A 24378-nucleotide genomic window follows, 5' to 3' on the forward strand; every position below is an offset into this window, starting at 1 on the left:
TCTGCTTTGTTCCCCCGTGCCCTCTTATCCCTTCTGTCCCCCACTCCTGCCCCTCATGTCACTCTCAGCCCCCCCACCTCCTAGGATACTGTTGCTGGTGACCTCCTGCCACTTGCTGTCCCACCTGGGCCTCGGTGCCTCCAGGTTGATGAGTGAGACGGCCTCCTCATCAGTGATGCCTTCCTCCAGGTAGAACTCGACCAAGTGCAGCACCTCTGAGGGACGCAGGACATGGGTTGGCCGGCAGGGGATTCCCTCACCAGGCAGGGGGTTGGGGGGAACATGGGCTGGCTGGCATGGGCCACACTCGCCAGGCAGGGGGCTGCGGGGGGACACCCTGGAGTGGGGGGGCACAGACTGGCTGGCAGGGACCTCCCTCGCCAGGCAGCAGGGCTGGGAAGCAGGGGTTGTGTGGGAAGCACCCTTGGCCATCACCCTGCCTCCCCCCAGGAGCTGGGTCCCCAGCCCTAACCGTAGGAGGAGGCGGAGAAGACGAAGGGCTGGCGGCAGTTGACGCACACGTTGCCCAGGTTGTTGAGCAGGGGGTTGTTGGTGGAACAGCGGTAGCACAGGGGCACCAGCTCCTGCAACACACAGGAGACGTGGATGGAGGGGTCAGGGTGCCAGCAAGGCAAGCCCCCACCCTGGCCGCTGGCTGGGCTCCACGCTGGGAGTGGGGTCAGGCCTGCAGGGCCTCTGAAGCCCAGGGGCAGCCTTTTCCTCCCTGCTGCCCCTCCAGACAGCTACCCCTCAGCCCAGCCTGAAGTGAAGGACACCCACAGGGATGTGTGTGTATGGGGGGGGGGGGGCGCAGAGCTGACTGGGGGTGTGGGACCCCACAGGGATGAGGGAGGTAGAGCAGAATGGGAGTGCAGGACCCCAAAGGGGTAATTGGGGTCAGAGCTAACAGCTGGCCTGCCATGGCCTGGGCAGGGCTGAGGCACAGAGCCTTAGGAAAGTGACTATCTCTGCCCATCTCTGGTGGTGCAGGCCTGGCCATGCCTTTACCTCACTGTCATGGAAGGGCTTGGAGCGGATGGTCAGGCTGCCCAGTTCGATGGACTTCTGGAACCTGTCTGGAACCTTCAGGCCCTGCAGCCTGTCGTAGGCATGCCGCGCCAGCTTGTAAGCGCCAAGGGCCTTGCTCTGCTTGGCCAGCGTGAAGAGTGTCTTTCTGCGTGGTGGGTTAAGGATGACGGCAGAGCCAGGAGCTGGCAGGGAGGCCCCGGAGCCCGGAGCCCAGAGCCCGGAGGTGGGGGGAGGGGACTTCCCGGAGCCCAAGGTCCGATGGTGCTGCTGGCATTAATATTTCAGCAGAGCCGTGGCCCTGGGCCTCCCCGGTTCATCCTGCCCCACGCCCTTGGGTAGCCTCCTGTTCTAGCTGGGCCCAGAGCACAGTGACCCCTGAACCCGCCCTGAGCCCCCGGCCTCAGCGCCCCAGGGACAAGCTTGAGTGCCAGCCTCCTCCCCAGGCCTGGGCCCCCACAGCCAGATGAGGTGACACCCGTCTGTCCTTAGGGGGACAGAGAGTATGGCAGGGAGGGGAGGCCGGAACCTCTAGAGGGTTGGCTGGGGGGCCTGATGTGGGGGCATGGCGGTGGTCGCTCCTCTGTGGGGTCTCGGGCAGTGGGGCGCCACTTGATCTGGAGGAGTTTCCTGACATGTAATGACAGGCATGGAGCCTCTGGAGAGCCCGTTCTCACAATTAGCTGTGAGGTGGGGGGTGGGCGCTGCCCCTGACGGTAGGGGGGTGGCAGACAGAGGTGGGGGGCTGCTTCAGGAGGGGTGGCAGAGCAAAGGGCCTTGGAAGGTCCTCACAGGTGCCTGAGCCTTCTGTGGCTTCCCGTCACTCACAGGCTTCCTGTGGCTTCCACAGCACTGGGCAGAGCCAACTCACAGGATGGCCTCAGGCCGCTGCCTCTGCAGCCTAGCTTGGGGGCCCTCCTCCACACCCTGGGTGCTGTCCTGGAACCACCAGCCCTCCACCTCTGATCTGCCCAGTGACCGCTGCATCCAGGCAGCCACGCTGACTGTGACACTGGCTTTGCCCCCTATGCTTGTCTGCTGGGCTTAGCAGGCCTGGAGCTGCCCTCCAAGGACTCTGGCAGGACTGGGGCAGAGCAGGCTGAGCCCACGGGAAAAAGGGTTACACCTTGGAGATGCCCAGGGGCGTGTCCTTGGTCAGGCTGTGCAACAGAAACCTAGAGATGTTGAAGAGGGTCTCGGGAAGGTGGAAGCTGAACGGCTCCTCCTGGGGAGATGAGGGGCAGGGGCTCAGGCCTCCACTGTGGGTGCTGGGCCCTCAGCACAACCCTGAGAGGGAGTCACTTCAGCCTTATTGTCCCAGAGCAGATGTGCCAGGTACCCGGTGATGCCCAGACTCCCTAAGACCAAGAGGATGCTTGTCCCTGCTCCAGCTACCCCGTCAGCCCACAGCCCGCCTGCCACAGCTTAGGGCTCGGCCAGATGGCAGCCTGTGTGGATGGGGGATATGTTTGGGGAGATTGGGAGCAGGGCCTGGGCAACGACAAGAGGCTGGCACACAGCCTAGCTCACGGGTATCCAGCTGTCCTGCCCACCAAACTCCCTCCCCTCTGGGAACTCAACCACTGAGGACACAGGCAGACGTGGAGGCAACCAGCCAGGAGGCAGGCTCACGGGGGCTTACTCCAGAGAGTTGGGGGACTGCTATGAGGAGGTCCCCGAGAGCGAGTCCCCACCCCAGGCCCTCACCAGGTATCGATGGATGGCATGGTAGCCATGGTAGAGCTCAGCCAGGTGCTGGAATTGGTGAAACTTGCTAAGCATGGCATCCTCCTGGGCAGGGTCTGTGGCAGTGCCAGTGAGTGGGAGGGAGGGAGAGAGGGAAGGAAGGATGGAGGCTAACTAGGTCCTGCGGCCACATGGGCCTTTCCACTCAATTACATTTTGGGGGCCAGTCACCCCCACCCCTGTTCTCAGCCCCAGGTCACAGGGGAGAATTCTACTCTGAGCTCACTGCCCACCGGGAACCCCAAGACAGCCTGACCCATCCCAGGCCCTCACCTCACACCACGCTGAGTCCCAGGCCCCCACCCTGCTCCATGCTGAGTCCCGGACCCTTACCTTGCGCAATGCTCAAGCACTGCATGCTCAGCTTCCAGTAGTAGTAGGCAGCGTCGCTGAACCGGCTCTCTAGCACGGCGTTATGTGTGAGCTGCTCCAGCACCCTGACTGCCTCCCTCTGCCGCCCAGCCTTGTGGAATGCTGTGGTGGTGGGGGGAAGCACATGCCATCAGGGGAGCCTTCAGGGGACCCTGAGGCTGGGGAGGGGTTGCTGGAGCGTCCTGGGAGCATCTGCTGGCTGCGCCTCTCAGGCCAAAGACCATAAATAACCAAAGCTTTGTTCTGGAAAGAGTAGTGAGAGAGACTGCTTTTTTTGGCTGAGAAGGCTTTTCTGGAAAGGCCTGGCAGAAGGTCTTGCTGAGGGTTGGGGTCCGGTGCCCCTGAGTCTCAGGGTTTTGCAGCTGAGGACCTCACTGTCACTGCCAGGGAGAGAGAGGATGGTTTCTGGAACTGGCTCAAGGGCCAGCCCAGCCTCCCTCTGAGGGCTGAGGGCTTTCTGATAACAACCTGGGAAAGTCGGCTCAGTTCCAGCATCCAAACATTTGTGAAAATGAGTGAAAAAAAGGTCTCCATCATTCCTACTGAACAGCGACTCCCCTCCCGGTCACTGATTCTTCCCCTCTCACTGAGAGGCTGGCCACATGTGGCCACTTGGACCTCTGGCTCAAGAGTCTGGAGCAGGAAAGGCCTTGCCTTCATTCCCCACTTCTCATCTCTGTCTCTGTCTGAGCACCACGTTACTATGGTGATGGATTCTTGGAAGGGCAGACACAGGCAGACGGATAGGTTGACGCGCTTTGCCCAAACACACGGCGACTTCAGCAGCTGGGTGCCCTGCCGCATGAGCAGGAGCGTGCTTGTGTTCTCCGGGGCTTGGCTCTGCAGCGAGGCCTTTGCTGGGTCTAGGGATGACCGCTTCTCTGGAACAGACAGGAGCCTGTACAGGCCCCAGCTCGACTCGGGCCCCTGTGGCCTTGGCCCCTCCACAGCGCACAGCAGGCCTGTGTGTGCAGGGCTGCGGTGGCGATAAAGGTCGGTGGCAGAAAACACGGCCACGTTCCGTCAGTGCCAGCTATTGATCCTTCTCCCACTCTGTCCAGACGCTGCCTCACCTGCAGTGTAGCCACCCAGGACCCTGAAGCAGCCTGTTTCTACTCGGAGGAAGGAGCAGGAGAGGCTGGTGGGCATGACCCCCTTGGATCCCCCCAGCCCCACTCCACTTCCCTCTCTGCCACTGCCTGGATGAGTCCTCTGGAGAGTCCCACCACCTCCTGCTTCCTCATTTCCATGGGACTGACCCTGGAATATGCAGTGGGAGAGGTCCGGACCTTGCAGGCACCCTGGCCCGCACATGCCAGACAGGTGCTTTCTCTCCCCCACTCTCTCTCAGGACAGTTTTTAGAAGACCACACAGTGGGAGTAATGCAACAGGGCTGCCTGCCCCGGGGCTGCGGTGAGGATGGCAACTCCTTGTGGGTGCTCGGAGCAGAGAGGAGAGAAGTCCTGCAGAGGCCCTCGTGACAAAGGTGCCCTCAGGATGTCTAACCACAAAGCCCACCTGATCCCACTGTCCTAGCGTCCCATCATCAGATACATAGCACTCAGTGTGCCTGTTCAGCCTACCTTTCTGGGCCTCCTCAAAACGGTCCTTCTCGGCCAGGAACTGGGCGTAGGGTGCATAGATGTCATCCTTGAACTCGGGGTGTTTCTCACCCAGGGCAAAGGCCTGCAGAGAGAAGCACACCTGGGCTTAGCATCTTGGGGTCCTGCAGACCTAAAGCCGTCAGGGGTGTCACCCTCTGCCAGCTCAGACAACTCAGTGGGAGACAGAGCCTTCCCCACCACCACCGCCCCCCCAGACACACACACAAACAAACCAGCTCCTTGAAAACAAAAGGCAATTAGCAGCAGCACGTAAGCTACCGGCTTCAGTAACAACACCGGCTGTTTCTGGACCACAGAGGCGGCACAGAATCGGAAACATTTTATTTTGAGGGTTTGCGTGGGCCCCTGCAGTGCTGCAAACAGCTTTCTTTTAATTGCTGGCAACACCTAAGGAGACAGAGCTGACATTCTCGTCGTCGCTGCATGTCAACTATGGACTTGGGGCTGCTCCGCGGGAGCCCAGAGCCACCCATCCCCGGAGCTGAGTCACAGGGAACAGTGCATGGCAACAGAGGAAAGTCTCCTGGTCATACTGCCTCACCAAGTGGCCCGGAGCCGGTGGCTCTAGGTCACGTGCCTGAGAAATCTCCCAAGACGCCACCTGAGTGGCTGTCACTGCCTCTCTGTTCCTGGCTCCCCCTCTCAGCGGTGACCTTGCCACCTCCCCCGTGGAGCCCTCAAAGGACAGGAGTCCAGCTCTAACTAGGAAGGGTCTGGCTGTGGCTCTGCCCGGCAGACCTTGGTGGCAGGGGTGAGGTGAGGCCCAGTGCCTGCTCAGCCTCCTGGAGGTCAAGGGGCCAGAGGGGGGAGGATGGGACAGGACACAAGGGGCCAGCAGGCTGTCTTCCCCGCCAGGAGGTGAGGGGCCAGCAGGACCAGGCAGCGCCGTCTGCCCAGATGCCACTGTGAGGCTGCAAACACTACACAGGTGCGTGTCCACATCAGGTGTGCCCATCTGTGCTCGAGGCAGGTGCTGCCCAGGCAGGCAGGCATGGAGCAGCTGCCTGGGGTAGACGAGCAAATGCCAAGTGGGCACCGAGGCTCCAGCAATGGCTTCCCAGCCTCAGTGAGGGTAGGTGGCACCCACTCCCAGTGAGGGGGACCCCGGAGCCCCACCCCAAGTCCAGCCGGCACCTCACCTCGTCCCAGTGTTGGTTCTCCACGTGCAGCCGGACCAGAGCGCTGAGGTCTCCAACCTTCTGGAAGGTCTCAGCGGCATAGCCGGGTTGCCCCAGCTTCCGGAAGTAGTAGGCACACAGGTGCAGTGGCTCCCGCTCCGCCTTGTCCAGCTTCCGGGCAATGTCAATCAGCCTGGGAGTGGGTGGCCATCACTGGGGAGGGACACTGTCTCCCACCTCAGGGGTCACTCGGGGGGGGGGGGGACCCAGCCTGGCACCAGGAGCCTCAGAGGCCATCTCTCTGGGTGTTTGCTGTCCTGAGGTGGCTGCTGCCTGCTTCATAGAGGGGGACACCAGGGCTGTGCCTGGCCACTAGTGTTCTCTGACTGTCCCAGGACTTCAGGGCATGGTGGTGTCCAGGCTCATGGGGCACCTGCTCAGAGCCGGGAGAGGGGCCTCCCGCTGGCCAAGGTGCTGACTGTAGTGAGCGTGGGCCCAGCCCTGCTTGGGGATGGGCGGGGCCAGCATGTGGCAGCACCAGGGTGGCAGGTGGCCCAACGGCTGTGTGAAAGCAGGAGCTGTTGCTGTAGAGTCCCAGGCCCAGACAGGCAAGCTCGGGAGGCTTGTCAGTCTGCACTATGAATAATAATGGCGTCTAAAAATAACACTTCCCATTCGAGAAAGGACACGTTTTGGGGAAAGGTGGCACAGGCACCGAACACCCCTCCTCCCACCAGATTCCGCATCTCAGAGGACAGGCACCTGTCAGACCTGGGAAGGGGATGTACCACGACCATTAAGGGTCCCCAGGGTGGGCAACACAGATCAGAGTGGCAGGCTCTCCTCTGTACCATTTTCATAAAAAGGATAATTTAGGGAACAAAATCTGAGCATCGATTTTCAAAACTTGACACTTAGGCATAAGAGGCAGCACATCACCCAGCAATGCCCCCTGTGAGGGGCAGAGGCCAACCACATGGCGGGGCTCAAGGGGAGGGCTTCATTATTGTTTGAACCCGGGGACTATTCAGCTCTAGCTACTGAAGGTGCTGTAGATTGAACCTGGAAACTGCAGCCTGCAAGTCTTCTGCACAACCATTGTGCCCCTCCCCTTGTTAAGCAGAGCCCCCTTTTCTCCTTTTAATAAGCAAAGTCCTGCTCAGGTCTGGCTGATAGGGGCCCCAGCCCACAGCTCCCTGCCGATTCCCTCATGAAGCAGCCCCATGTGGTCACGGCTCTGCCGCTTCCGGAAGTTAGCAGCCTTCAGAGCTCAGATGGAGCAGCCTTGAACCCTGTCCCCTCTGCTCTGCACCACAGGCTCAGGGATCAGCACCGGGTCCCCTGGGTCCCGGCTCTGGCTGTCTCCTCCTCACGCCCCTCAGCCACCATGTGGGCGGGGCCTCATGCTGCAGACCTCCCTGTGCGCCCTGCCCAGGTGGGGTGCCTCCCTCAGCAGGCACACTTCTCAGGCCAGAGTTCACCCACTTCCTTCCCCAAGGCGCCCACAGCATACCACCCCTCAACGAGGGCCTGGCATCAATTAGCCTGAGGGTCTGGAGATCTGGGGTCCTGTTGCCCCGGGGCCCGAATCCACCCCCCCCCCCGTGCCTCCCGTGTGGACTGAAGCTCAGGGAAGTGGCAGGACCTACATGTCCACCCAGCCATGCTCGCCACTGAGCTCGATGGCCTTGAGGTGTTCACCGGCCGACAGGTACATCTCCACGGCCGCCCGGGGCTCGTGCACGCTCCTCGCCCAATCTGCCTGCTTGCTGATGAGCAGCTTCGTGTCTTTAGGGTCCCCAGAGCCGAGGAAATCCTGAGGGAGCAGCACAACAACAGCTGGTCAGGGCTTCCTGCAGCCAATGTGATGCGGGGGTGGGGGTGTGTGTGCAGCTGGCAGGTGTGGGACCTGGAGGGTGTCAAGGACTCGGGCCCCTACACTTCCTGCCCCTCCCACTACCCTCCCGTAAGCTGCCAAACCACTCTCTCTGGACTCTGGATGTGTGTGTGTGTGTGTGTGTGTGTGTGTGTGTGTGTGTGTGTGTAGGGGGGATCAGGGTGCTGCTGTCTCTGGGGGGTAGATCAGGGTGCTGTCCCTGGGGGGTAGGATCAGGGTGCTGTCTCTGGGGGGTAGGATCTGGTGCTGTCTCTGGGGTAGATCAGGGTCTGGAACCCCTTGTACATGGACACTGGCTACAGTGCATATGTCCTGAACTTTCAGGCCCCCGGTGCTGTGAGGCCTTGGGTACCCTGGAGGAGTCCCCACAGCTGATCTGATTCTATTTACGCTTTTTGCTGCCTGGATGGAGAGCTACCCCCCTCCCCCAGCTGTACCCCACGCTCTGTGGGAAAGCTACCTCTCCTCAGGGTACAGTTACTGAAAATGTAAGCGTGGGGGGCCTGCCTAGGTTGGGGCAGCTGTGGCCCTCATGGAACTGGAACCCAGATACAAGGCTGCAGGGAAGTGTTCCTCTTAGTGAGATGACCTGCAGAGTGTGCGGGCAGCCCCACAAAGTGCTAAAAAGGCCTCCTTTCCCCTGAACGCAGTCACGTGTGCTAAAAACACTTGAACAATTAGCGCTCTCTCTCTCTCTCTCTCTCTCCACTTACTCTTAAGGTAATAGTACAGTCCCTAAGGGCATGCCTTAGCCGATTCTGTGAGAACACACTCTGTGCAGGGGGGTGGCAGTGGCAGGTGGGGGGCTTGTGCGCACTCACTTAAGACACAGAGATGGTTGGAGACCGCTGCTGGGGGAAGGCCCCTAGGAGGCCAGAAGTGGCTTCAGGGGGCTGGGGTGACAGGGTTGGGAGAGAAAGAGGCCAGGAGGGCACCAGAGAGCAGCCAGCCATGAGGAAGCCTCCTTTGTGAGCCCAACAGCCCCGCTCCCCAGAGCGGTGACTTAATTGAAGTTGAGTCTAAGTGGTTCCTTCAAGGCTCAACAAACTGGGTTTTCCAAGGCTCTCTGGTTGCATGAAGATAATTTCCACTTATCTGGGGCCCGGCTGGCCAAGGCTCTGTCCGGCAGTGGATAGCACTGCTGAGTGGGGAGTGGGACCAGACAGTTCTCATGCCCGTTGCTTGTGATAAGGACACACTGCACGAGAGTTGTGCCCTTATCACCACATAAACATGTCACTTATCCAGAAAACGTACAATTTATTTGTACATGGGAATGTAATTTAAAAATTTTCCAAAAACCAGATTGAATCCTGGGAAGCAATTTTCATGTAAACAAAAACAAGCTGAGTTAATCAGCACTGTGCCCTGGTGTGCACACACATTTTCTCAAAGCCAGAGTTTGAACAGCCTATCTTGGAACTGTGTCTGAAAGCCCAAACCAGCACCATCCCCAGAGTATCTGTCTCCACAGAGACTGAGCAGATGGAGTGTGACGGGGCTGCGTCTGGGGGGGTGGGGGGGGCAATGGGCACGGAGCCACCGCATGGGGAGAAGCTCCAGGGGCCCCACCCCCACCCCCACCCTTGCAGAGGGCACCTCGCAGCCCTCAAGCCACGCAGAGCCCGAGCCATGCTGTACTGAGAAGGAAGTGGAGTCTCAGCCAGGGCCTCAGCCCGCAGGGAGGGCTGGCCACAGCAGCCACCGGGGCTCAGGCTAGATGCTACCTAGAGGGAGCTGACCCTCCAGTTGATGTTTTGTCTTCAGTTTCCGTGTCCTGATCCCAGGTAAGGGAGCCCCTGCCCGTGAATGGGTATTCATCTGTATGCACGTTGCAGGACTGTGGGGACGGCCGAGGAAGGCCAAGAGAGTGAAGGGGCAGAAGTACCTAGTCTGAGCGGTGGTGTGAAGGAGCCCCCGTGCGAAGGGACAGGTTGGCAGCCCAGACGCACTTCAGCCCAGATTGGGGGGTAGGGGGCCAAGAGGCAGGCAGTCATCTTCAAGAACAGGGATGCAGAGAAGAATGGGGAAGGCTTTCTACCATGAACTTGTGAGCCAGATAATTACCACTAAGAGCCACTAATTGGCTGTGTGGCTTCACTGGATTACACACAGACGCCTTTCCAGAGGCTGCTGGGAAAGGCTGGTTAGTGGGCCCCATGAGCCAAGCAGGAGCCCAGAGTGCTTCTCCCCAAACGGCAGGGGGCTCACCTGGTCTGGCACAAGCCATGAGATGTGCTGCCCAGGCCTTCAGGACTATCCTCAGTGGGTGCTCCACATGCCAGCGGGTCAGATGACGAGCAGGGAGGCACTACTCTGCCCCCAGCAGGAGGTTTGGTGGGAAGCCCATTCCACACTGGGAACCCTGGGCAGAGGGAGTCTGGGGGCCCGTGTGCTCAGCTTGAGCCCCAGGACACTGACTGCACTGACACAGCCCTGGAGGGCTGCTGCAGGGGCTGTACCAACTGGGACCCGGCGCTCAGCCAGCTGTGTTGCTGACCTGGGGCTGGGAGGCGCGTTACCTTGGCGTACTCGAACATGCGCAGGTCGGTGTACATGGCCAGTGCCAGGCTCTCGTGCCCACTCCTCTTGTACAACTTAGCGGCCTCGTGGAACTTCCCCTGGTAGGAAAACACCTCTGCCAGAAACAGGTCATTGTTGCTCTCTCCCCGCTTCTTCCGCTCCTGGAAAAATTAGAAGCACAGGAAGTGGCCTCTGGAGCTGGGGCAGGAAGCAGCCTGCAGGAAGGTTAGCTGTTGCTATTTCCAGTGAGGGCCCTGGGCCTGGCTCCCTGGCTGCTGTGTCTCTCACCTAGGCTCCCAGTGGGAAGGCTGGACAACAAAGACAGATATTTTTTCCAGACAGATGTGGATCAAAAGGGAAGCACACTTTTGTTTGTCTTATGGACATTCCTCAGGGCTGCACAGCCTTCCAAGGTGACAAGGACCAAGTGACTGCCCTCTTGCTGGTGACCCTCAAGCTCCCATGACCTCCCCAGACCACAGGCTGGGCCTGGTGGATCCTGACGGTGGCAGAGTGGGAGAAGTCCAAGGTGTCTTCCCAAGACCATGACTAACAAAACAGACTTATTGAGTCTATTCCTAAAAAGGCCAGCAGCTGGCATGGGGGGTGGCACAGTGGGTCAGGACTTGCAGGTCTGAGGCCCTAGGTTCAGTCCCCAGCACCGGGAATGCCAGAGCTGAGCAGTGCTGCTCTCTCTCTCTCTCTCTCTCTCTCTCTCTCTCTCTCACACACACACACACACACACACACACACACACACACACACACACACAGAGTCAGGGAAGTAGCAGACACACACACATACACACACAGAGTCAGGGAAGTAGCAGAGCAAGAGAGTAGAGACTCGCAGGCCTGTGGCCCTGGGCTTGATCCCAGGCAACGTGTGTGCCAGCTTCATGCACCAGCTCCCACTCACGTTAATAAATAGATATTTAGAGGCCAGGCAGTGGCACTCCCCATAGAACACACGTCACCATGTTCAAAGACCAGGGCTCAAGGCTGGGTCCTGACCTGCAGCAGGGAAGCTTCACACGTGCTGAAGCAGTCACTCCTCTCTTTCCCTCGCTAGTTTCTCCTGTCCCTGTCACTTTCTTTTTGTTCCTATCAAGAAAAGAAAAACAGGAGGGAGCAGGCAGTGGCTCACCTGCTTAAGTGCTCACATTACAGTGCTCAAAGACGTAGGCTCATCACCTGCAGGGGGATGCTTTGCGAGTGGTGAAGCAGGTCTGCAGGTGTCTCTCTGTCTCTATCCCTATCTCCCCCCTTTCTATTTCTGCCTTTATCCAATAATGAATAAAAATATTTTTTAAAAAAGAAAAAAAGGGGGGAGTCAGGCAGTAGCGCAGCAGGTTAAGCGCAGGTGGCGCAAAGTGCAAGGAGCGGTGGAAGGATCCCGGTTCAAGCCCACCTGCAAGGGTGTCGCTTCCCTGCTGCGGTGAAGCAGGTCTGCAGGTGTCTGTCTTTCTCTCCCCTTCTCTGTCTTCCCCTCCTCTCTCCATTTCTCTCTGTCCTATCCGACAACGACATTGATAACAATAAAAAAACAAGGGCAACAGAAGAGAATAAGTAAATAAATATTTTAAAAAGAGGAAAAGGGGGAAGGAGGGAAAGGCTGCTGGGAGCAGTGGACTGGTTGTGCAGACCCCCGATGGCTAGAAGAATAAACAATCCTAAGTAGGAGGCGAGCAATGCCACACACAGGGCACCTGCTGGGTGCCAGGCACATGCCCCCCACATGCGTCGAGCTGAGGGGAACCAGAACTTGGAGGTACTGGGGTGTGGACTCATGGGGCACTGCCTCTGGAGGGGAGGGCGGGGAGGAAGAGGAGGAGGAGGAGAAGGAGCGAGCACTCCCTGCTCCAATGTTGGGGAACACCCGCCAGCCGCCAGTGCAAGTATTTGCAAACTCGCCTAGCACCCCCCCACTCCACCCCCCCCCCACCCCCCCGGCAGCTCCCTCAGTGTTTGCTCGCAAGCGGAGGAGGTGGGACAGTGACTCGAACCCCAGACAAGCTGCTGAAGTCTGAACAGCTGGAGGCAACACACTTCCTCTCTGACACCAATCATCTGTCAAATCCAGGGAAAAAGACCCACAGACTAGTCAGTCAAACACACGGCGCCTGAGCTAGGAGGAGGACTCACGTCTCACATACAGTGAGGGTGAAACAGCAACACACACCAAACACGCTTGACAAGGTCCGGACTCCCGCTACTTCCACCAACTGAGAGCCTCACGGGTGGGCAGCTGGGAGCCGGTGGGCCAGAGCTCAGAGCCGCACTCTTCCTCCCGCCACCAGCATGCAGGGCCCGGGGCCACGACAGTCGAGTAGCCTTGAAGACCCTGGTCTCTTTCAGTCACAGGCACCTTGTGGGGGCTCACAGTGCACTCAGGGGGGCAGGTGCACTGGGCCCAAGGGCCCAGTAGACGGAGGCGGCACTACAGCACAACACCCTCTGCTCGCTTTCTGTGTTTCTGTACTTGGGGTGGGGTGAAGTGTTCACGCTTCCTGTCTCTGTCTCTGTAGGGCCAAGGGCACACGCCTGCTAGTGCTACCCCCTTACACAGAGACAAAGCACATGCATGACTTCAGACCCACAGAGCCTGGGATGAAGCTGCAGGGCAGCATGGGAAGACAGCCAAGCAAGCCCTTCACCACCAGGTGAGGGTGGACTGGGGGACAGCTTCTCAGGGCCCATGAGCTGGAGGCAGCTGGCTCCGAACCCCAACCTGGCTTCTGTGTGTGGCTGGTTCCTCAGAGCTGCCTTCTTATCACACCAGGGTAAGAGCAGCATCTGCCTCATGAAGCTGGAGAAGCCCAAGGGGTAGTGCTCAAGTGGTGGCTCCGACTGGCTGGCAAGCCCCGAGTGACTGCAGGCCCCGCTCCCCCAGCCGCCGGCTCAACACAAGGCTTGGCCCCGATGAGCAGTTATTATGCCAAACCGGGTGGAGGGATGACACGCTCGCCGGCTTCCTCACCGCTTCCATATGGGAATTCAAATGTATCTCACATTCCCACAGGCTCACAATAAATCTGCTCAGCGGGAAAAATATGTGTAGGCCTTTTTACAGAGGGCCAGACAGCACAGCGCTCCATGGGATTGAGGAGAGCACCTCCCGGCACCCTGAGAATGGCTCGGCCCTCAAGGGACGGGGAGGCGTGGGGGAGGACAGTCTCTCCCACGGGCACACCGTCAGGATCTCAGGGGAGGGGACTAGCTAACAAGCACAGGGATAAAAACAGCAGCTGGGAACCTGTTCAGCGACCTCCTTCTCACTAGGACAACTCAGCTGGAGGCTAGGAACCCCCTGCCTGGCCAGGTGTCCCATGCACCCCACTCCACCACCTTCCAACCAGGCTCTGCTCAGTCCTAGGGCTGCTGGGAGGAGGAGGGCGAGGAGGAGGAGGACTTCAGAGTTTTACCTCAATACTGCTGATGAGCTCTAAGTAACGGAGGTCTTGTACCCTGGTGAAGGCCTGTGGGGAGGAAATGAAAGGGCCTTATCAGATGCCTCTGGGTCTCCAAAGGGGTGACTGGGGGTGGGGGAGCTTAGAAAGGGAGCCGCCAAGGGCGCGAAGAGGCAGCACAACTAGCCAGTGTGTGCGCCTTCAGTTGGCTCAGAGGGCAGCAGACCAGTGCTGGGTGGGACTGTGGAGACCCACTGTGGCTGCCGCCTGGGACGGTGCAGCCTGGCTGCACAGAGGCCAGGGGGAGTGTGGGCTGCTGGGACACTGGGCGGTGGCCACAAGGTGACCCGGATAGAAAGCGGCAATAGCTCTGCTTGCCCACAGCCTATAAACACAGGGCACCGGAGCCCACAGCCTGGCACAGAGGGGAAGCAGGGGCAGAGCTGAGACAGGGGAAAGGCGCGTCTGGAAAGGGGGGCAGCTCACCCCCGTGAGCCCTGACTGCCTCTCTGGCCTCGGGTTCACAGTGAGCAGAGCTGTAGCCCTTGGACTGCTAGAAGGTTCTAGGCAGACTGCTCGGCAGCCCGAGGCGAATCAGGCCTCTTCTGCCTTCAGATGTGGTGAGGGGCTTGTGTGCGGCTCTGCCACCCACACTCCTGCCAGCTGTGCCGGCCCCACTGCCTCACCCGGAGGAGAACCCCAGAGTGTGAAAAATGGAAGGGCTGCTACCCCTTGCAGCCCCACCAGTGATGTGACGGCCTCCTTCCTGAAAAGACTGGGGGAAATGGGCAAAGCATCTGGTCTCTGGCTTCCTCACACAGACCACAGTGACCTCACCCAGGGGGCTAGTCACATCTCTCCAGCTCCCTGAACGAAGGGAGAGCCTGTCGTGACAGGCAGAGCCCGAAAGAGGCAGCTGACACATGGGCGGCAAGAGGGGCAGTCATGACAGGGACGAGGGGGTGGGGGGCAGGGGGTCATGCTCTGAGCTGTAAGGCTCACGACAGGAGAGAGGGCTGGGTGGGGTGATCCCCTAGCAGGGAGGAAAGGGGGCACTGTTTGTGCCCGGGGCTGCCAGGATACTCCCCTGAGCAGCTGACCCGCTTCAGCACCCAGCATGGCCTCTTGGAGGCTCCCTCTTCTGCTCTGCCCCACGCGCACTCTTCCCAGGCCTGACGCATTCCACAGTCAGGGTGCTGGGCAGAATGGTCAGAGTCACAAGGCCCAGTGAACAACCTCAGAGAAGGAAGTGTGGGAATGGGAGCGGTAGGCGGAGCTGGCGGCTCTGCCCTGCCACCTAGTGGGCACACCTTCACGGGGCTGAGTGACTCGGCAAAGCAGAAGGGAAGGCAGGGCCTGCCAACAGCAGCTCCGGGCAGGGGCAAGGCCTTGGGGCTTGAGCACAGCAGCCCTGCTCTTGGCGAACGCTGGGGGCACAGAAATAGATGGGGGGGGGGGGGGGCCTCAGCTCATCCCACTCCCTCAGCTCGATGGTGATGGCGTGTTCTGATGACACTTGGTATTCACGCATCCGGAGCTGGCGGGGAAGCCTGATAATACCCGGAGGGGCAGGCATGGGGGCCCCTGCAGCTGGGCCTGGCGTGTCCACTCTCTCCCCATGTCCAGCTGGCCCCTTTGCCTGCCTGTCTGTCAGCAGCTCAGGCAGGGGGCACAGCCAGTGTCATGATCAGCTGCAAGAGGCTGAGGAGAACAGAGGGGCTGGGAGCCAGTCCTTGTCCACATCTGGTTCTAAAGGCGGAGACCCACTCTGACACAGCTAAGCCTTCCCAGTGAGAGCAGAGCTTAGGAGGCCAGGCCAGGAAAGGACCCCAAGTCGTGTGAGGAGGGCCGTGTGGCCCGAGCGCCGGATGCCTGTTGGCCACAAGGAGCAGACCCATGGGAAACAGCACAGCGTGAGGGACCCGGCCTGGCCCGGCAAGCAGCAGCACTGGCTGCTGTGCACTGAGTGCCCACTATGTGCAGGCACAGAGGAGCTTTGTGCAGACAGCCAGTGAGGGCAGCTGAGAACAGCAGCGTCCCCGGGGCCAGGTCACCCAGGCCGACTGCACAAGCCCAGCAGACGGAGGGACGAAGCACTCGTCACCCATTTATGAACAAGCAATCGGCTCTACCCGCAGGCAGCCCAGCTCCAGCCCGTCCCAGGGTCACCCCCGCCTCACCCCTCCCTCCTGCCTCCTCCAATGAGGGCCTGGTCCTGGCTGCTGCAGCCAGGGTGGGGACTCACCTTCTTGGCTGTTTTAAACTCTAAACCTTCCAGGGCTTCCATGGCCAGCTCCCGCCAGTCAGCGTCCGTCACGCCCAGGCAGGCGACCTGGTAGGCCTCCCGGAACATCTTCCTGTCCAGGTACTGGTACATGGGCGCAGACTGTGGCCAAAGCAGAGGTGAGGCTGTGCTCAGGCAGCAGGGAGCAGGCCTTTCGGCCCCAGTGTATACCCACCCCCAACAGGAGCGCTTCATATCCTCAACCCCAGGAAGCCAGCGACCCCTGGCTCCTGGGAGGAGCCGAGGCTCAGAGGACAGCAGACTGGTCTGAGGGCATGAGCACACATGGAAGGGCTGGGGCTGCACTGGGGGGACCACTTCTTTTGAGGGGGTTGTATGAGCGAGCCCAGCCAGCCACCTGCAGTAAAGGTACCGCCTGCCCAGGGGTGCTATCTGGGGAGCTCGCCTCTCCAGGCTCTGTGCAGTGGGGAGCAGGCAGCTGGCCGGGCACGAATGGCTCCCAAACATGGGGCCAGAAGTCCTGTTTTCTCGTTTGGGCCTTTATCTTGGAGACATTTCTTAGCTCTAGAGTCAAAGGCAATTTCTTTCTCTTTCTAAGTGGATCTGCCCACTGACAGCAAGATGTAACCGCCTGTAGACACTCAAGGCTCCTACTGTGCCACCCACCCACCCGCCTCTCTGAAGTGGAGCAGCCCCCAGCCCCAGCCCAGCCCAGCCTGTGCACAAACCAGAGAAATGCCTGGAAGCAGGCGACCATACTCCTTGGTATGGACACCCTACCCCCTTGGTCCGAGATGCCCCCCACACACACACTCCTCTGCCCTCCCAGATGTTCCAAGGCTCAGGCCTCCACCTCCTGGAAGCCCTCTCCAACACCCAGGGCATGAGCTTCCCTTTGCAAACTCCTGTGTGAACGTCCGCCCCCCCCACGCCCCCACCATCAGAGCAGCTCTGTCTCGCAGTAGTTGCTATTTTAGACTTGGGATGGAGATGGTGATGGAGATGGAGACGACAATGACACAGGTCACAGGCCACAGCCCACGAGGGGGGCAGTGCACCCACCACCCAGCAGGAAAGGGAGGCCACAGACTGAGAGGGGCAGCACGGCAGGCCCAGCACTCGAGGGCAGAGCCGTCCCCTGAAGCGGTCAGGCTGCCCAGGACGAGTGCCCGGGAGTGGGGCCATGGGGGGGCCCTGCAGAGTTGGGAACGCACAGTGGTGGGCGCAGGAGGCATGGTGGGGTCAGGACCGGGAGTTTACAGTGCCCTCACCAGGAAAATGCCCTCTGAGCTCCATTTCCTCTGGCCTGCGTCCCCAGCATGAGGTCATCCGCCCAGCCCAGCAGGCCAGGCCGCTGCCCCACTTGGCGGCCCCACCAGCTCTTGCACAAGATTCTGCAGCTTTCCAGAGGAAACCAGAATCCCCACGGGCCTGTGCTCTCTCCCTCCTCGGGCCAGAGCCACAGGGCGGCTGGAACAGATAAACAGCCTTTGTTTCCAGGGGCCTTTCCTAACCCTGGGCCCCATCTGCTGTGTCAGCACGGGCCATGGCAGCCTTGGGGTGCGGGACTCTCAGGGGCTTGGCAGAGGAAGCCCTGGCTGCCCCTCGGCTCCTCAAACGGCTATGGCCAGGACCTCAGATGACATTTGTCTCTGAGGTCAGGATGGCCGTCTGGGGAGAACTTCCAATCAGCACAGTGGGCTTGGTGCTATGGGGGCACTGGGGGCTTCTGGGGGACATGGTGCATGGGCTGGGCTGGGTGAGTAGGCTGCTAGGGAAGGCCAGGGAGCTGTTCTGGCCCCTCCCTCCCTCCCTCCTTTCTCTGGCACTCTCCCCTCTCTCTTCCCTCTGATCTGGTTCCACTAATGCACTGAAGAATGTCCCTCTCTGGCACTAGGTACTCCTGTGGCCAGAGTGACAGCACAGCATCATCTGGGGGAGACCAGGATTCCAGGAGCCCTTTCAGAGAAGCCCAATGGGGAAGGGACACGGACCGAAGTGTCCCGAGCCGGAGGGCAGCCTGGAAGCACTTTGAAATCTCTCAGACAGACACTGTCTCTGGGCTGGTGATGTGGTTTCCAGAGAGCTCACATCAAGGGGCAAAGCGGGGAAGAGGCTATACCCTGCAGCAGTCAGAAAGGGCTGTCACCGGCACAGATGCCCCCCTGGGGCACTTGTGTCACCTGTGACAGCCACCCCACAGCAGGGACCTCGAGGCCGGTGCAGGCATACACCTGAGCCCACATAGGCGACAGCTGTACCATGAGGGGGTGTGCAGCAGGGCGCTGGGTGGACCGCTCAGGAACCAAGTCTCTGCAAGACTCCTTCCTGCCTGCCTGCAGAGCTAAGACCACCCACGTGTGTGACGCCACCACCACCCAGACAGAAAGCGAGACAGATGTGGAGAGAGAGAGAGACAAAGAGACAGAGATAGAGAGAGAAGATAGCACACTGGAGTTTCCTGGGGTTACAGTGTGCCCCAGCAGGGCAGGGCCTAACCTGGCCATGTGGCTGTCCCATGAGGTATTCCTTGGCCTGCTGCGTGATTTCTTAGAATGACACGTGACCCTCTCATTATCTGAGTACAGTAAATAGCCAGAGAGGGCTGGGCTAGCTCACCCAGAGTACACGGCTTTCCCCTGGGTTTGATGACTCCATGCTTGGGACCAGGGAGCTCTGCGGATGGTGGAGCAGTGCTGTGGTGTCTCTCTCAACTGTCTTATCCTCTCCCGCTCCTGGAGAAGGCTGCCCAGGAGTGGTGTTGTCCACGCTTGAGACACAAGCACCCCGTGAAGTGAACAGATGATGTGCAGCTGTGCTTTCAGCCAGCTGCTGAGTCCCAGATGTAACCCACAGGGCAGTGGGCCTGCAGCCTGCAGTGCCAGTTAGGTTAGAGATGGTGAGGAAGGAAGGGGGGTCAGTCTCCAGTCCAGTAAGAACAGTAAGTCTGAGGTTTTGTTTGTTGGCAGGATACTTAGGGGTAAATGTCACAGAGCAGAATTCAGAGCAAGTCTACTTGTTTGTGAACGTCCATGGGGGTCCTGTGAGGGCACGGTGCCCTCTGGTGCACATGCATGGATGCAGTGGTGAAGCCCTTACACAGGTGGCGGGCTGCTGGCCTCGTTTCTTGTCAGCCTGTGTCCATGTGAGGACAGGCCGCAGTGGGCAGTGCCACACAGTGAGAAGTAGACAGTTCCCCGCCATGCCCACTGCATCCTGGCTGGCCCCTCACCGGCTGGTCTCGGCCCTCCTATCTGTTCCAACCCTCCCTGTCCTGGGCTGCGACTCCAGATCCCCGCTCCTGTACTGGCTTCCTCCTGAGGGTCTCACCATACTCTCCTCTGGCTCAGCCCCTGGCCCCCGGCCCCCTCCCTGCCAGACCCACCACTCCCCACTCTCAGTGACTGTCTGCTGACACACAACCTGGCCTCCCTGCCAGGGAGGAGGGGGCTCAAAGAGAAACAGAGGTGCGCTTGTGGGGTCAGGGCTTCAGGTTCAAGTCGAGCGCCTCCCAGAACATCCCCATGCCACCGCCCCCTCCCCTCACCCTGCTACCTGTCCCCAAGCCCCGGCTCACGTTACCTGAGGCACCTCTACGGCCGACATGGAGAAGACGTGGAGGCAGAAAATCTTGGAGCCGTTGTAGCCCACCACGAAGCCCTGTAGCTTCTGCTGGTGCACGGGGAAGGTGCTGGCTTTGATGTTGAGGAAGCCGCCGCCCGAGAAGCACAGCATGTCCTCACATTGTGTGTTCCAGGCCACGCTGTTGGCATTGGGCTCCTGAGGGCCAGGGACACAGGGTGCTGTGACAGCTAGCCCTGCCTCTTCCCCCCACACAGGCACTGTGTGAGCGTGTGTGTGTGTGTGTGTGTGTGTGTGTGAATGTGAGAGGTGGTCTGGGAGGTGGCACAGTGGATAAAGCATCGGACCCTCAAGCATGAGGTCCCGAGTTCAATCCCCAGCAGCACATGTACCAGAGTGATGTCTAGTTCTTTCTCTCTCTCCTCCTATCTTTCTCATGAATAAATAAATTCCTTAAAAAAAAAAAAAAAAAGAGTGGTCTGGGAGGTGGTGCAGTGGATAAAGTGTTAAGACTCTCAAGCTATGAGGTCCCAAGTTCAGTCCCTAGCAGCACATGTACCAGAGTGATGTCTGGTTCTTTCTCTCTCTCCTTCTATCCCTCAAATAAATAAATAAAATATTAAAAAAGAGAGAGTGTTTATGAGTGTGAGGTGTTGGGGGGCCAGATGCAGAACCTCACCCATGTGAGGCCTGAGCTCTACCACCAAGCCACCTCCCTGGTCCTCAGCACACACACTTTGGGCCCTAAATCACAAGCTGTCACAGTACAGTGGAGAGAAAAAGGGCGGAGAAGGGGGCTGAGGATGGGGTAGGCATACGCCCATGCTAGGGTTATTGGCTGAGCCAGGGAACCACTTATTTCCAAACAGTGAGCACCACACAGCCACATGAGGAAGTCAGTCAGCAGGGTGACCCCCCCTTATGTTGAAGACAGAAATTCACGTGGAGGGGGCGTTTCAGAGGGTAAGCAGTGACTGCAGCGGATTCTCGGGTGTGAGGTCCCAAACTCCACCCCGGCAGCACATCACCTGTGCCAGAGGATGCCCTGCTTCTCTCTCCTTTCCTCTCTCATAAATAAATGCAAAGATAAACCTTTTAAAAGAAAGGAGATATTGATTTCTCTGGTTGAAAACAAGTGTGGTACTCCTTACCATCTGAGCTGTTGTCGGCTCAGATCAGTGATTTTGTTTACTGTCTGGTTTTTACAACAGGACAAGACAGAGTGAGCTGTTTGCAAAGTCCGAGAATCAGGGGAGCACAGCCAGCCGGGGGGCAGCACAGGGCTCCTGCTCGCTCTGGGCTGGGGGCCACTGGGACACACACCCTCCTGGGGCTGCCTTCCTGAGTCTGAGTCCTCCAGGAGGGGCAGGGCTGACTTCTACAATAGGGAATCATGGCGGGGACAATGGAGAGGAGGAAAGACCAGCAGGAGAAGATAGCTGGGAATGTTTGTCTCCTGGCAAGGCCAGGAAATCACCTCCCTCGCTCAGCACAGAGGCCAAAATGGGGAGGGGACGGGCCGGACATGGACACGGCTCTCCACTCCTTCAGACGCCTGCTCAGCCTCATGGGGGGCGTGGGGCAGGACAGGTGTGGAGGCCAGTAGACGAGCAGTAGTGCCTGGGCCCTGTTCTGCGCCCTCCTGGCTCTTCATTCAGAGGACTAAACTGATGGTTCCTTCCTGTGTCCCAGGTCCTGCAGAGGTGTGCTGAGAGCCACCCACCTGCCTGCTGGATGAGCGGTCACTCAGTACTCATCACGGCACCCGCCGGGACAGCCATGGCCTGCCGTCTCACCAGGGAGCTGCCTTGTGGAAGGGGTCCCCTGGGCAGGCCCCGCTGCTTGGGCCTCACCTGGAAGAGCAGTTCCTTGGTGTGGATGTCGTACACCAGACATGTGTCGTTCTCATCCACCACGGCCAGCTTGTTGCGGGAGGCGCTCATGTCTAGGCAGCGCACGGCCGTGGCCTGCTTCAGCAGGACGATGGCGAAGAGGTTGTCCACAAAGATCTTGAGGATCTGGGAGGGTTCCGAGGGAAAGTGTGAGCTTCCATGGCAACAGCCCTGGCATGTCGCCAGGCTGTCGAAGGGAGGCCCATGTGTTCTAGCAGAACAACTCCCACTGCCTCAGGCAAGGCCGCGTGTGAGGAGCGGAGGCAGCAAAGCAGGGGTGGGGGCTTATCCTGAGGAGACCAGAATCTGGTCATGAGAGGCCTCGGCTCAAGTGAATGCCCCCAGAGGGGCTGAAGACGCTAGCTACAAGTGAACCAGTGACCACAAGAAGAGGCTGGATCACCACCCCTGCAGGGTCAGGGTGACAATGACAGAGAGTGGGAGAGAGACAGCTCCATCTGGGGATGTCCTGGGAACTTGTGTAGAATTCCCTTAGTGGTAAAACCTGCGGCTGGAAGAGGCCATGTGACCCGTGGCCAGGACCAGAGTCAGTGGGTGGCCCCAGAGAAGGAGCAGGGACAGTGAGAAGGCAACTCCCAACACACACCCACACACCACCTACAGGCTCCTGCGTGGCCCCTGACATCTCAGGCTCCCGACTTCCATCCCTAGGAAAGGCCTGACAGGCCCAGCCACTCCATCTGCCAGGCAACCTGGTTTTCAGACTAACGCAGTTATATTTTCACTTTCAAATTTCCATGCAACCCACTTAGAACTTTTCTTATTTTGAGCAAAGAGCACATACACACACATATTTAACTTCGTATAACCTAGTTTTCCACATCTAAAAGAAGGCCTCTTTCTGTGGATGCATAGCAGAGACCAGCATCCTCTAGGACTTAAGCTGGAACACACCACCTCAGCCCACTCACGCCCCTCCTGCCTCTCCACTGGCATGGCGTCTTCACCAGACCCTGCATGAACCACTCTGCACGGGGCCCTGGGTGGGGCAGACTGGAGACCCCCATGAGCCCTGAGTACACACTCACCTGCCCATTCTTCAGACCTACTAAGAGGCCTTCCCGTCCCGGAGGGCCACCTATCACCTTGATGTAGCGGATGAGAGACTCCATCTGCCACTCGCGCTCCTTCACTCCGCCGAAGGACAGGCACTGCAGCCTCTTCTCCTGGAAAGCAGAGCCGGGGGCTGGTGGGGGCACACCTGGCTGGCCACATGTGCTGCCATGCGCAAGGACCCGGGTTTGAGCCCCTACTCCCCAACTGCAGGGGGAAGCTTCACAACTGGTGAAGCAGTGCTGCAGGTGTCTCCCTATCTCCCCCTTCCTCTCAATTCCTATCCTATCAAATAAATATAATAATAACAACAACAACAACAATAATAAGGCTAAATTTCTTAAAAAGAAATAAAGTGGGCCTGGTTTATGACCATGTCTCCCAGAGGCCCTGCTCTCTGTAGGCCTCAGTACCCACAGGAGAGACTCCCGAGCAGGCTGCACCTAAGCCGGTGGTCGCTGGGTGCAATGAATTCCTCACGCAAGTACTCTTTGCAAAGTGCAGCTTGGCCTCCAGTCTTCTGTGTGGCCCCAGCAGAGGCAGTGACCCCAACAATTCCCAGCTGCAGGGAATACTGCCCTCTCATCTGTAGCTCCCCTGCACTGCTACAGGTTCCAGAAGCTTAAAGTGTGTGTGTGCGTGTGTGTGCATGTTTGTGCGTGTGCGTGTGCGTGTGTCTCCAGTGATTTCACTGCTTTGGGGATTTTTTGTTTTTCCTCCAGGGTTATCACTGGCGCTTGGACTATAAAGTCACTGCTCCTGGCGGCCATTTTTTTTTCCTTTCTATTTAGAGAGAAACTGACAGAGGAGAGGAGGTAGAGGGGGAGAGAGAGACCTGCAGCCCAGCTTCACTTCTGATAAGGCGTCCCTGTTGCATTAAAATATATCATACCAGGGGCTGGGAGACAGCGGGCCTGGCTTAGCACAAGCCTCACCGGCAGCAAGGACCAAGATCTGAGCCCCCAGCACCATAGGAGAACACAATGCACTGCACTGAGGGGAAACTCCACACGTGCTGGAGGAGTGCTGTCAAGTTCCTGTTTGAAACTGAAAGAAAAAAGTCCACTGGAAACAGTGGAATCGTGCAGGTATGAAACCCCAATTGGCCAAAACAAGCACACAAACTCACTCTCTCTCTCACACGCACACATACATTCATGCACACAGACACACACACACACACACACACACACACACACACACACACACAGTGACAAAGTGTGCTTTGTGGTAGAAAGACATCCCTTCCAGTATACGGCTCACTCATTTCTAGTCAAGTCCAACACATCTAGACGTCACTATGTATGCCCCGAGTGTGAAGGAAGGACCCAGTCATGGACGGTCTCTCTCTGGGGGTGGGGAAGGCTGCTGCCCACCTGGCAGAGGATGATGTGGTTGGCACACACCACCAGGAGGTTGCACTCGAACTTCCTGACAATCTTCTCCTTCACCCGGTAGTGCATATCTGCCGCATCATCTGAGCACAGCTCGTAGATGAGGATTCTCTCCGGCAGCTGGATAGCTAATCGATTCTTGTAGATGGCAATTTTCTTGACAAGCTCTCTGCATTTAATCCGAACTGTCAAAGGGAAAAGGAAAGGAAAAAAAAATCACTCCAGCTAGAGGTTAAGTAAGGTGGAGGGCAGAGAAATTAAAAGCCATCAATTACTTAATGCTGTCGTTGATTAGAGTGAGGCACTCATCAGAAGCTCTGTGCAGAGCATCTAACGAGCACAGTCGGCCCTGTGCCACCGGGAGCCAGAGTCACGGATGGCCCCTGTGGGCAGGAGCACCGAGATGAGCAGAGGATGCCTTTCTTAGAACTACTGTCACCTGCTGACTGCAGATCCAGCCGCCTGGGCACCTC

The 24378-nt window shown here is 58.8% G+C and overlaps 1 protein-coding gene and 1 long non-coding RNA gene across 9 annotated transcripts in view; one reads left to right on the forward strand and one right to left on the reverse strand.

The window, feature by feature from the left end:
* Positions 1-24378, reverse strand: part of IFT122 (intraflagellar transport 122) — a 58567-nt gene that overhangs the window by 1509 nt on the left and 32680 nt on the right. For 3 of the 8 annotated variants that reach the window (XM_060180657.1, XM_007517081.3, XM_007517082.3), the window contains 16 exons: positions 23888-24090; positions 22487-22624; positions 21399-21563; positions 19546-19743; positions 15964-16104; positions 13734-13787; positions 10308-10469; positions 7538-7704; positions 5910-6081; positions 4729-4831; positions 3106-3246; positions 2734-2828; positions 2151-2251; positions 1009-1174; positions 473-584; positions 90-215 (listed from right to left, as the gene is read on the reverse strand). In XM_060180657.1, the coding sequence (XP_060036640.1) occupies positions 90-215; positions 473-584; positions 1009-1174; positions 2151-2251; positions 2734-2828; positions 3106-3246; positions 4729-4831; positions 5910-6081; positions 7538-7704; positions 10308-10469; positions 13734-13787; positions 15964-16104; positions 19546-19743; positions 21399-21563; positions 22487-22624; positions 23888-24090 (2244 nt within the window). The other 5 variants (XM_060180659.1, XM_060180658.1, XR_009547080.1 and 2 more) reach the window with 4 other exon arrangements.
* On the forward strand, positions 15950-19654 carry LOC132535297 (uncharacterized). The gene is made up of 3 exons (XR_009547081.1): positions 15950-16083; positions 16562-16728; positions 19530-19654. It is a non-coding gene; the product is annotated as an uncharacterized LOC132535297 (long non-coding RNA).

Source organism: Erinaceus europaeus, chromosome 21 (genome assembly GCF_950295315.1).
Source record: "Erinaceus europaeus chromosome 21, mEriEur2.1, whole genome shotgun sequence".
Taxonomy (NCBI): domain Eukaryota; kingdom Metazoa; phylum Chordata; class Mammalia; order Eulipotyphla; family Erinaceidae; genus Erinaceus; species Erinaceus europaeus.